Here is a 13,052-nt window from a genome sequence, read left to right on the forward strand (position 1 = left end):
AGTGATTCTAGAATGGACATCTTCATGATCATTAAACTCATGTGATTTGATCGCTCCCACTTGTCATATATCACCTTTTATTATGTAGTGGAATCTGTTGGAACCCCAAGTGTTTTGATGTGATCAAACAAGCTAAGTTAGGTCCTGCGTTTGTTTAACCCTTGTGTCTAAGTGTGCAGGAGCTTAGGAACACAGGAAGTCGAGCAGAAGACGTGGCTAGCGAGAAGGACGGCACGGGAAAGAGCCGACGGGCTCGGTGCGTCCGAGGGACGAGGTGTCCGCGGAAGAGTACACCGGTGGACGAGAAGAGCGTGTGCGACACTCGAGGGACGAGAAACCGGGAAGGAAGGCTGCTCGAGGAGAAGGCCGGAACATGGGTTCGGGTGAGCCCTATTCCGGAAGGCCGAGATCACCCAAACTAGCGGAGCCGGAGCGAACAGACCCGGACCAAGACGAGCCGAACTGAGACAAGCTGAACCGGAGCAGAGAGCCTGGACCAGAGTCAACTTTGTTGACTTGACAGGTCCGGGCGCCCGGAACCATTCCGGGCGCCCGGGGGTTCATATTTGACCAGATCGAAGCTGATCGCGAGCTGACCGTTGGGGGATAAAATTTATCCCCTCGGGGGCGCCCGAAACCCCTTCTAGGCGCCCGGACCAGTACTATAAATAAAGTACTAATCCGTACATTCAAAGCAACTCACTTGTAATCAATTCTTTCTATGCTTTCAATTCTGTTCTTTTCATTTGTGCTGTCAACGTTGTAAAGAGGCTACTCCGCCCAAAGGAGAATCAGATAGTGCGCTTACTTTCCTTGGATTAGTAATCCCCTGATTGCAAACCAAGTAAAACTCTGGTGTCTGCTTTTCTTTACTTAGTCTCTTTTATTTATTTATTACAAGTGTTCATTATATAGTTGAAATCCGAGAAAGGATCGTGTTTTATTTTGTAGGGCAATTCACCCCTCCCCTCTTGCCGGCCTCCAAAGGGACCAACAAGTGGTATCAGAGCCAAGGCGCTTCAGGAGGACTAATCGCCGATCAAAGCAACAAAGATGGCCGGACCAAGCATTGTTCCACCAAAATTCGAGGGGAACTTCGCAGACTGGAAGCGTCGTATGGAGGTATTCCTAAAAATAGATTTTGAAATTCGGTTTATTATGAAATATAGTTTTGTAGCTCCAATAGATAAAGATGGAAAAGAAAAAGAAGAGAGCGATTGGACAAAGAAGGAGCAGAATGAGTCGGTAGCAAACAGCCGTGCGGAACATCACCTGCTGAGCGTGTTATCGCCTCAAGACGTCAACCGCATCGGAAACTATTTATCTGCTAAAGAACTTTGGGAGAAGTTCTTGGAACTCCACGAAGGCACGTCCGAAGCAAAGCTCGTTAGAAGGGACATCCTCCGCAACAAACTGATGAATATCCGTCTGGAGAAAGGTGAGAAAGTGGCCGATCTACATGCAAAGGTAAAAGAACTAGTTACTGGTCTCGAAAACCTTGGTGAAACGGTAACAAACCGAGACACTATACGCTACGCGCTCAACGCATTTCCAAGAACTCCGGAGTGGACATCAATCGTCGATGCTTACTACATCTCAAAAGACCTGGAGGTAAGTACTTTAGAAGAGTTGTTTTCTACCCTTGAATTACACGAAACCATATATGCAGAGATATCAAAGGACACAACCCAGACTATGGCGCTGAACGCAACCAACAAGGATGAACTTGAGTCAGACTCCGAAGACGATCAAGAAGCATACATGGTAAGAAACTTTAAAAAGTTTTTTAGATCTAATAAATTTAAAATACAGAATAAAAAGAATCAAAAAGGTAGAAGAAAGGTACGGTGCTATCAGTGTCAGAAGGAGGGACACCTAAGGGAAGACTGCCCAGAACTCAAGAAGGTCAAAATGAAGACACCCAAGAAACACAACCTAAAAGCAACTTGGGATGACACTTCTTCATCTGAATCAGAAGCTCAAGAATATGCGGGGATTGCACTGATGGCAAGCCACGAAGGACAAAGTACATCAGAACCCAGCATCGATGAAGGGGGAGCGACCTCAGATGGAAGTAGCGAAGCAGGGGGAGATTCAGGCTTCAAGTCTGATATGGTAAGTGAGCTATGCCTCTTACCCCCTGATGAACTTTACTTTGGTATCAAAGCTATGACTAAATCCATGTATAAATTAGAAAATAAAAATGCCAAATTAGAAAATGAAATTTTAGAAACAAAGAGAATTTTGACAAAATCATGTCTTATAGAGGATTTTGAAAAATTGAAAATTGAAAATGAAAAACTAAAAGAAGAAATAGAAAGATTAAAAAAATCTAATGGTTCAAATATTTCTACTTTTAGAAATTATAAATGTTTAAATTGGTATTATAGATTTCATCAAAGTCAAATTAGAAATATATCCAAAATCTATATACCTAGAAAATACTTGGTTAATCCTGTAGGTAGGAACCTCTATTGGGTTCCAAAAACCTATTTAATTTAAAATTAAAATTAGACTTAGCATTTTCAGCAAGGAAATTAAACAACTAATTTCTTTATGAGACTTTGTCTAAGGAAGTGGTTGTTGCTCCAATAACCAAGAAGGCCTAGTGCCTCGCCACGACCTGAAAGCCAAGTATCGAAATGAAAAGTTTAATTGATTAACTGAAAAAGTATTAATTTAAATTACTTAATGCTTTAAAAGAGTTATTCAATTTGTGTTAGAAAATATTTTTAACTTAACTTAGAAATTTTTTTTCTTAGAAATTTTTATGAAAATTAACTTAGATTTTTTTTATAAAAGTTAACTTAGAGTTTTTTTTATAATATTGCCTTATCATTTTTTAAAAAAAAATTTTTTTTAGGGGATCAAAAATTTAAGTCAGTTTTAAATTTTAACCCGGAGCTTCAGTTTTAACTTAAAATTATTTTTAATACTTATGACTGTTTTATCTGAAAAATGTTTTACTTAATTTTTTTCGAAAGAAAAATTCTGAAGAGTGTCTTTAAATTGAATTTTACTTAGACATTATTAAATATTTTACACTTAAAGTTTTTGTTTGAATTTACCTTAGACTTATTTATAACCCCAATTTTTATGTGATCAAAGGGGGAGAAGTATGTTAAGTCTAGGGGGAGGTACTAGAATTTTTCAATTGAAAAATATTTGGACTTATTGGAATATAAATCGTTTTTATTGCATATGGTTACCCTAACTTAACTTGGGTTGCTCACATCAAAAAGGGGGAGATTGTTGGAACCCCAAGGTGTTTTGATGTGATCAAACAAGCTAAGTTAGGTTCTGCGTTTGTTTAACCCTTGTGTCTAAGTGCGCAGGAGCTTAGGAACACAGGAAGTCGAGCAGAAGACGTGGCTAGCGAGAAGGACGGCACGGGAAAGAGCCGACGGGCTCGGTTCGTCCGAGGGACGAGGTGTCCGCAGAAGAGTACACCGGTGGACGAGAAGAGCGTGTGCGACGCTCGAGGGACGAGAAACCGGGAAGGAAGGCTGCTCGAGGAGAAGGCCGGAACATGGGTTCGGGTGAGCCCTATTCCGGAAGGCCGAGATCACCCAAACTAGCGGAGCCGGAGCGAACAGACCCGGACCAAGACGAGCCGAACTGATACGAGCTGAACCAGAGCAGAGAGCCTGGACCAGAGTCAACTTTGTTGACTTGACAGGTCCGGGTACCCGGGGGTTCATATTTGACCAGATCGGAGCTGATCGCGAGCTGACCGTTGGGGGATAAAATTTATCCCCCCGGGGGCGCCCGGAACCCCTTCCAGGCGCCCGGACCAGTACTATAAATAAAGTACTGATCCGTACATTCAAAGCAACTCACTTGTAATCAATTCTTTCTGTGCTTTCAATTCTGTTCTTTTCATTTGTGCTGTCAACGTTGTAAAGAGGCTACTCCGCCCAGAGGAGATTCAGATAGTGCGCTTACTTTCCTTGGATTAGCAATCCCCTGATTGCAAACCAAGTAAAACTCTGGTGTCTGCTTTTCTTTACTTAGTCTCTTTTATTTATTTATTACAAGTGTTCATTATATAGTTGAAATCCGAGAAAGGTTCGTGTTTTATTTTGTAGGGCAATTCACCCCTCCCCTCTTGCCGGCCTCCAAAGGGACCAACAGAATCATTAGTCAAAGATGTGAGGCAATCATGCCTAAATGCAAAGTATAGATCCATGTAGCCTAATAAAATCGTAATATGCTCTTGCTATTATCCATAGTCTGTGCTAGTAAGCACAAGAATGTTATTTAGATTAGCAAATATTGAGAGTACTATATAAACAAAAGCAAAGAATATAGTTCAATTTAACTAAACAAAGCATGTATCTTTATAATTGTATAGTAATAAAATGTAACAAACAAAATATGCAACTTTATAGGCATTAATTGAGATACTTAATGCAACATTGCATTCAGACTTTGGACTAAATTATAATTTGTTATTGGTACTCTCCAAACAACTCATAACTTCCTTCATCTACCGCATAATGCATCTTTCTTTGGGTCGACACGTCATTCGCATGATTAACCTTATGTATGAGTTTCTTTAGTTAGCTTATGTTTCAAGCTTCACTCACAACACTTCTAGTCGACCATACATTGCACATTCCTTTAGGCCAACACACTATGTGCATGACTTAGAAGCCAAACTAGACTTGTGAGCTTCCATAAACATACATCGGACATAAAGAATGACTTCCTTTCGGTCAAACATCTTTAGCATTAATGTACATTCATTTACGAAAATACCCCAAGCCTCCTCAGTAGTTCTCATTTTGGGGATAGTATTAGTTCAACTAAGTAACAAGTGCGAAGAAGAATCTAGGAAAACTTGGTTAAAACGTAACTAATCAGTTATCAATTGATTGATACTCTTATCAATTGATTGATACTCTTATTAATTGATTGCCTTCAAGCCACAATCGATTAATACACCTTATGTGTCATTTGCAGAATATACCAATCGATTGTCTACCAATAGCAATCGATTGGCAACAACAATTGAGTTCCCTGATCGATTCAAAAGGCTCCTTGTTCATGAGTTCACACACACCAATCGATTAGCGCCTCACAACAATCGATTGGTGAATACCAATCGATCCATCGATCAATTTGAAAACCTCTTGTGGACAATCCAACAAACAACAATCGATTGGTGCTTATGGAAATCAATCGATTAACCCAATCGATTTCGCAACAATTCTATGTCTAAACTAGGGTTCAACAATTGATTGGTGAACACCAGTCGATTTCAGACCGTTCTATACATAACCCAAGTTCAGCAGTCGATTGGTCCTCATGGCAATCGATTGGTGAACATCAATCGATCTTCCCAATCGATTTCATCCCTTTCTATTTGTAATTTTGGATATCCCAATCAATTGGTCCTTATGACAATTGATTGGTGAGTTCTAGTTGAACAACCAATCAATTACAAACCATTCTATGCCCAGTTTTGTGCCTATCAATTGATTGGTGATGAGAATCTTTAGATCTAATACCAATTGAAAATAATAGTAATACATCAAAATTTAACCATATGATGCATATTTTTCAAGATCTAGCTATCATCTATTCTTAAGGCAAAACTGAATATTGAAACAATGACTAACAATGGGCTAACCTACATCCATCACAAGAGTCATTGATTTTATTTGTCGTCAGAATACCTGCAAGCACAGAATGATCTTTGATGGAGTGGACGGCAATCTGTAGTCCTTCTCAATGGGGAAGAGAGGAGGAAGATGAAGGTCTATTGAATCTAAGATTCAAGATATCTAAATCAAAGAGCTTCTTCCCTTATATACCTTGGTCCAGAGATCATTCACATAAAAGTCAATTCCACATTAACAGTCCATTAATATTAATGAACCGGATTAATGTACAGATCTACATCTAATAATATAAATCATTCTTTATACTTAAAGTATTAGATCACTTGATTGTATTTTGATTTTTAATGACATAATTGTTGTGTTATTGTTAATCAAGTATTAGCCCACCAAATAGAGATTAGATCCTTCATCTGGCTGTGGCAATGTCAAATTAAGCGATGGAGCTTTATTCCCACCACTGACTCCCTCACGAGAACAGAAACCAAAGCGTGCTCCTGTCACGGTTGATGATGAAGAAAAAGCGGATACGATGAAGTGAGAAACTAGGAGGTGTTAGTTTCAGGAAAAGGCAAGATTCGTCTTAAAAGACTACTCCTTGACCAAACGAAGCCATCGGATCCACAGAGAACATCCAGAGAGCATCCTCCTATTTGCACCTGAGCCTAGCAATCAGGAACATTCACAGAGCATCATCCTGTGATTGCTTCATCCACAGGACATCCACAAGGCAGCTGATTACAGAGAACATCCCCAAAGCATAAACCTCAGCGTCCTGTGGTTGCTGTTGCTCTACCTGAGCCTCCCAGATTATTTCCAATTAACATGCCTCTGGATGTTTCTAACTTAATTTATTTATAATTGTCTAAAAAAATCAATTATATGTGTTTTAACAATTCAAATGTCTTGATGAGGACACATCACTTCGATCTAAGCTGGAATGTCAAAGCGCAAGCTTCGCGAAGGCTACCAACAAACTGAAAACGGTATGTTAGATATTTAACGAATTATTTATTTCTATGCGAGTTGAATATTTGATCATAATGTCTTAATCGTGAAGGAAGAGTAGTGCAGAAATACCCAAGGACAGCAATAAAGAGCTTTTCTTGTTTAAGAGCTTGGGAACTTGACTGCGAAAATTCTCCATCTTTCAAGCTGCATTCCACTAGAACTCCATAAATTAATAGGCGACACTGATTTTCTCAAGCTGCTTCATGAGCTAGCTAAACAATTTCATTTAATGCAACAATAGTTAGTTAAGATTTATTTATCATTATCATATGATGAGGGCTCAATTGCCTTGAGATGATTCATGAAGTGCTGGGGTAATGCAGCTAAAATAATGAAGTTATAAACACAAAAATCACAAGGCTAACACAAGAAATTTTGCCTTCAAAATTCTGGTTCCTACTTCACAACCCATTGATTTGTAAGATGAGCCACCCCTTGAAAATCAAGAAACCTCGTACAAAAAAATCTTTCTTTAAAGAGTGTTGTGTTGTGACTTGTTACTAATCTTGTAAATATAAACTAGAATACATATTATTCTTTAAGCCAAAATATTTCACCAACATTTTATTAACTTGTCCCATCATAATTTTCCGTAGACTCACATGTAACAGTTTTCAAACCATTTGCTATAAATATGGACTGCTATTTTCACCCTGTTACATTTGTTATTGCATAAACTCACATGTGAAATTAATCAAATCAATTAGAATATGAAGGTAACAATTGATAATTTTAGAGACAAAAATGATATACTGCCCGACGCTTGTCCGACGCTTCCTGTGCGACCGTGAGCAATATCCGACATGGATAATACCCAGTCAAAACTCAATTTTATTTTTTTTTAAATCCTCTCTTATCTATGTACAACAATTTCTCTCTTTTCCCTTAAATTAAAATAAAATTTTATCTTCTCTTTCTATTATTACATACAAAAATTTTCTATTATTACATACAAAAATCACGGTACTGATGCTACAACATTTTAATAGCTACTACATATTAATTGCTACAACATTGTAACAACTATATATAATAGTTACTACAACTATATAATAACTACTACAACGATGCAGTAACTATAATAATTTTATAACTATTACAATTGTACAATGCTTGTTACAACGATACAACTACTACAACGCAATAGATACACAATAGTTGTTACAATATCATAACAACTACATCACCTTTAAAAATCAATACTATAGTAACTATTACATACAATCATAGGAGAAGGAAATAAAATTTTATCTTAATTTTAATCTTTAAGTGAATTGAGTAAATATCACACGATCAATTCCCCATATTATACAGTGAAGAAATGAAATGATAACATCCATACTGACTTGCACAGAATGGCTTTTGAAACTGCACATTCACTCCAGAAATTCTCGTTATGCTTCAGCGATGCATAAAAAGTGATGGGGAAGAATCTTCAGCACATAAATGTCTACAATAGAAAAGGCTACAAGAGATGCACTTAAATGTGCCGCCTAGCACCAAATATACATAATCTCTAATTTACTGTACAAAATACAACTCTCGCCCACCACAAAATATACAAATTTTGATTCCCACCAGCATCTCCTCAAGCAAACATTATCGAAATGACGCCAAAAATTGGTTTATCCCTTCCATCATTAATAACCCCCACATTCACAAGTGAAGAAACGAGAGCCAAGAGAACGACCAAAGTAACAGCTAGTCGAATCTGTTCCATCTCTGAGGAATTGGTGGATGAACAATTCCTCTACTTAAGATTCTTCTGCCAAACCAATCACTGTACGCCAACACCCACCCCGACTCCAAGCTGAAACACAATGGAGGGAAGCCAAGAGTTTAAAAAAAAAATTGCTGTCAAAGCGGTAAAATTTGAATTGAACAATAATGTTGTCGTGTTTGTAGACCTTTAGCGGCTTTTTCTGTCCAGGGTCCATTCATCACATTCAGAATGCTACAAGCATCAGTGTATTCCAGCTCAGGAAGCAATTTTGGTGTCAGCAAAAAACACCTACAGAAAACATTTTCACAGAAGTGGCATATATATTGACAGCAAACAAACGTAAAAGAATAAGGCATCGTATTATTCTTACTGAGGCGTATTTGGCTGACTGGCTGCCCTGACAAGCTGTTGAAACATTTTCCTCTCATTTATAGGGTCCATTCCTATGTTTCAAAATTTTGAACAATAATGTGTAATTATGACATATGAAGGAAAAATATATCAAGTCAGGCAGCAGCATACCTTGATTGATCTCATCAACCACACGGAAGGGGCAATTAGTGAGATCTTGAATAGATACGAGATAAAGAATGGTTGAAACTGAGCGTTCCTAAGGGAAAATAATTAAGAGAAAGTTCATCAGCCAAGCAGATTAAAAAAAATAAAGATATTGGACTCGAAGCTTCTCTCATACCCCTCCAGACTGGTGATGAGCACTCAGCACTTGAAGTTGCCCAGATTGCCTGACAAAAAAATCAGGGATGAGGGATGGGAAATACAAGAACTGAAAGAAAGAGCGTCGGTCAGATAGCACCCAGATTAATGATAAAAGATAAGAACGAGCAGGCAAGGAAGAAAAATCTAGTTTTATAGATCAAAATTTTAGGCAGCATAGCATATGAAAGAAAAACACTTCTACATGACTGACCGCAAGAAACAAGCAGACACTGCAAACTTTCAAACATTTTGCAGAATAAAATTTGGCCCTGCAGTTGTTTCCCAAAAAGAATATAACATGCAGCCCCCTGCAGTTGTTTCCCATTAGACGCACATAGTATAATGAGATAGTAAGATCAGACTGTTTCACACAGCATTGATAATCTTGCCTCACTTGCATTAGGAAAAATATGAGAGGTATGGGATTTAAATTTGCTAAAGCCAGTCAAGGGTTGGAGGAACAAATGTTAATCATATGACCAAGTAATGCAATCCAACAGGACAAATGTTGATTGATAAAATACATGCTTTAAAATCATATTTTCAAAGAGGTTAACAAGTACAAAGCTTTTCTTTGCCATTGTTAATTTTTGTTTTACTGGAATTTCTTGTAAGTTAAAACGTTTATAGTATTTCTTGCTGAACCAACTTAAGTGCCAACCATAAATAGAACTTGGCAATTTTCCTAGATAAGAAACTAACCTGAACTTGACTTTTATAAGTATTCCATACTTGTCAAAATCCATGCCATGCTCATCTACAAGACAACAAAAAATGTAAATGAGAAATAAGTAACTTAGATTTAACAGTTGAAAACAATAATCCTTATACCCAGAGAAACCTCTCCAGCAACAGCCATCTCTTGAAAGTTCATACTGAAGGTTTCATTTATCTTGGCAACAAGATTCCGCAACATGGGAAGCCAACTTTCCTGCATGATTAGTTAAAAACGTATTTTCCACAACAAACCAATAATACCTGTCAAAAGAGTAAACAAAGATGCCTATATGAGTATTATGTAAACTCACATAACCTTCAATGTGTTGATCTCATGCAAACATCCACTTAATTCGCTTTCATCCATCTGAAGTTTAGCTTCTATGGCTTCTATCTGTCAGATATAGACAGAAGTCAAACAGAATATTCATGATTTTTTATGTAATACACATTCATTTACCTTGTGTTGGCGATTTTCATATTCTTCTAGAATATTCTGATTAAGAAACAAAATCGAGTTTGCTTCAGATATATTATCTTGAATTGCGGCCTCCAGTTCCTCTATTGTACCTGGCATCTTCAAATATTTACGAAACAAAATTCAATGACTGAAAAGAAATGCATTAGCCAATCCCATGACAATGCATCAACTAGTACATATGGTTCTCCAAGGTATAACCAAGAATTAACCAAAAAGGTTTGCAAAAGGCAACAAGGGATTTAGGCTCTCAACAAATTTAACAACAAACAAAAGCATAGGTCTGACAAAGAACCAAGTGATTTCATCACCAGCAACCCAACACAGACTGATCCAAATCAACCCAACTCTTTGAGTTTTTGGATTGTATTTCAGGTTTAGGAATGTATGGCATTTAGGTATTAGATTTTACAAAAGAAACCATAATCAGTTCGGTTAAGTATGTAGTATTTATAAATATTATATGTACTGGAAGAATCTGAAACAACTTGATAACCAACCGGATAAAACAACCAAAAACCTGAAACTGAATTGACCCATTTTCTCAGCTTGTTTTTCCTTTAGGTTAAAGCTTGGTTTCCTTTCTATCCCAAATCAATTGGCATTTAGTTGATCTGCCGATCAACACAAGTGAAAAAAATTTCATTCTGCACAGGAGAAGCTTCAATGCCCCCCCAGTATACAAGTGAATGGGCAGAATGGACGTGGGAAGTGATTCATGAACTCATCCTTGATTGCAAGTTTCTTCTGCAAGTCATGAGTGTCTTCTACAAGGACCAAGCTTTCCTCTTTGACTTCCGTCTTCACTTGCCAGTAAATTCTTTCCCCTGCACGCCCTTCTCTCGTTGATCACATGAGAAATTTTCTCAAGCCCCCCATCCTGACCTAACCTTATCCCTTGAGCATGGCAGATCAATTGCTCAGTTAGTATTTGAAAAAATCATGGCACCACCAGTAATGGAGGTAAATGATTTAAGGCAAACAATTCGAGGGACTGGTTCTTTTGGTTCAACAGAAATTGAAGAGCCAAGGTCTTCTGGTGAATTGATATTCTCGGCAGCCAGGAAGTCATTAATTAATCGCCTCTACAATATTGAAATTATCCTCCAGATTCCAAGAATTAATGACACAAAGGTTCAAGCTATCCTAGATACAGGTGCTACGACCTGTTGCATCTGTCAAAATGCTTTACCAAAAGAAGCCTTTGAATATATAAATTACAAGGTCCTTTTTTCTGGTATCAATTCCCAACAAGAGGCAACTAAAAAAACTCAGAAATGGATACATGATGATTGGGGTTCACAAATTCAGAATTCCTTTTACCTACCAATTAGAAATGAATTTGAAAGACGGGATTCAAATGTTGGTAGAATGCAATTTTATCAAATCCATGGCTGGGGGATTACGAATAGAAGGATCTGAAATTACCTTCTATAAAGAAATTACCACCATAAAAACCTCTCCAGAAGTATTCGTCTCAGCAAAAGTCATTTCAGAGCTGGATATGAATGAAGAAGAATATTTAAGTATGCATGAAGATCTATTCATCCCTCAACATTCCTTAACAGCCGTTGATTTCAAGATGAGATATGCCACAACCATGCAGAAGTTAAAGGATGCTGGATATATTGGGGAAGATCCATTACTACACTGGTCAAAAAACAAGGTAATATGTACTTTGGATATTATAAATCCTGATATTACAATACAGGATAATCCCTTGAAGCATGTCACACCAGCAATGGAGGCAACTTTTAAAGTACATATTGAGGCCCTATTAAAATTGAAGGTAATTCAACCCAGCATGAGCCGGCATAGGACAATGGCCTTCATAGTCCAATCAGTCACCAAGCAAGAAAAGAAGGGTAAAGAACGGCTTGTCTTCAACTACAAGACGCTGAATGACAACACCCATAAAGATCAATACTCATTACCAGGGATAAACCTCATTTTAAAGAAAATTGGTAACAGTAAGGTCTTCTCAAAGTTTGATCAAAAATCCGGCTTTCACCAAGTCATAATGGCAAAGGAGTCAATACCCTGGACAACATTCTTAGTACCACAGGGCTTGTTTGAATGGCTAGTAATGTCATTCGGATTAAAAAATGCACCTGCTGTTTTCCAAAGGAAAATGGACAATTCTTTCAAGGGATGTGAAGAGTTCCTGGTAGTTTATATCGATGACATTTTGGAATTCTCCGAAGATGAAGAACAACACTGTGCTCATCTCAATATAGTATTGGAAATTTGTCAAAAGGAAGGTTTGATCTTATCTCCAACAAAGATGAAGATAGTCCAGCCAGAGATGGAGTTCTTGGGCGTAGTTGTTGGTAATCGAAAAATACGACTACAACAGCACATTATTAAGAAAGTTATTGAATTTGATGAAAAAACACTGCTCACTTTGAAGGGTTTACGATCATTTCTGGGCATATTAAATTATGCAAGGTCGCAAATACCCAATCTCAGTAAAATATTGGGACCGCTGTATTCAAAAACATCTCCACATGGCGATCGGCGCTTTAAGGAATCAGATTGGGCTATAATTCAGCAAATCAAGTCACTGGTACAATCTTTGCCTGACTTAGAGATACCCCCTAACCATGCATATGTTATTATGGAAACAGATGGCAGTATGGAAGGATGGGGAGGCGTCTGTAAGTGGAAGGAAAAACAGTATGACCCAAGAAATACAAAAAAATTCTGTGCCTATGCCAGTGGAAAATTTTCAACAGTAAAGTCAACCATTGATGCTGAAATACATGCATGTATGGAGGCATTA

The 13,052-nt window shown here is 37.7% G+C and overlaps 1 protein-coding gene across 2 annotated transcripts in view; it reads right to left on the bottom strand.

The window, feature by feature from the left end:
- Window positions 1–7,692: 7,692 nt before the first annotated feature.
- The window catches only part of LOC121996252 (structural maintenance of chromosomes protein 5-like), a 40,633-nt gene continuing 35,273 nt past the window's right edge, over window positions 7,693–13,052 (bottom strand). The window contains exons 22-30 of one of the 2 annotated variants that reach the window (XM_042550157.1): window positions 10,253–10,369; window positions 10,109–10,186; window positions 9,907–10,006; window positions 9,778–9,832; window positions 9,053–9,101; window positions 8,881–8,968; window positions 8,729–8,801; window positions 8,543–8,646; window positions 7,693–8,445 (exon numbers count right to left, since the gene is read on the bottom strand). In XM_042550157.1, coding sequence (XP_042406091.1) covers window positions 8,390–8,445; window positions 8,543–8,646; window positions 8,729–8,801; window positions 8,881–8,968; window positions 9,053–9,101; window positions 9,778–9,832; window positions 9,907–10,006; window positions 10,109–10,186; window positions 10,253–10,369 — 720 coding nt within the window. In that variant the 3' untranslated portion in view covers window positions 7,693–8,389. Of the gene's footprint in view, window positions 8,446–8,542; window positions 8,647–8,728; window positions 8,802–8,880; window positions 8,969–9,052; window positions 9,102–9,777; window positions 9,833–9,906; window positions 10,007–10,103; window positions 10,187–10,252; window positions 10,370–13,052 lie in introns of those variants that run through there. The other variant, XR_006116003.1, reaches the window with a different exon arrangement.

Source organism: Zingiber officinale, chromosome 6A, assembly GCF_018446385.1.
Source record: "Zingiber officinale cultivar Zhangliang chromosome 6A, Zo_v1.1, whole genome shotgun sequence".
NCBI lineage: Eukaryota > Viridiplantae > Streptophyta > Magnoliopsida > Zingiberales > Zingiberaceae > Zingiber > Zingiber officinale.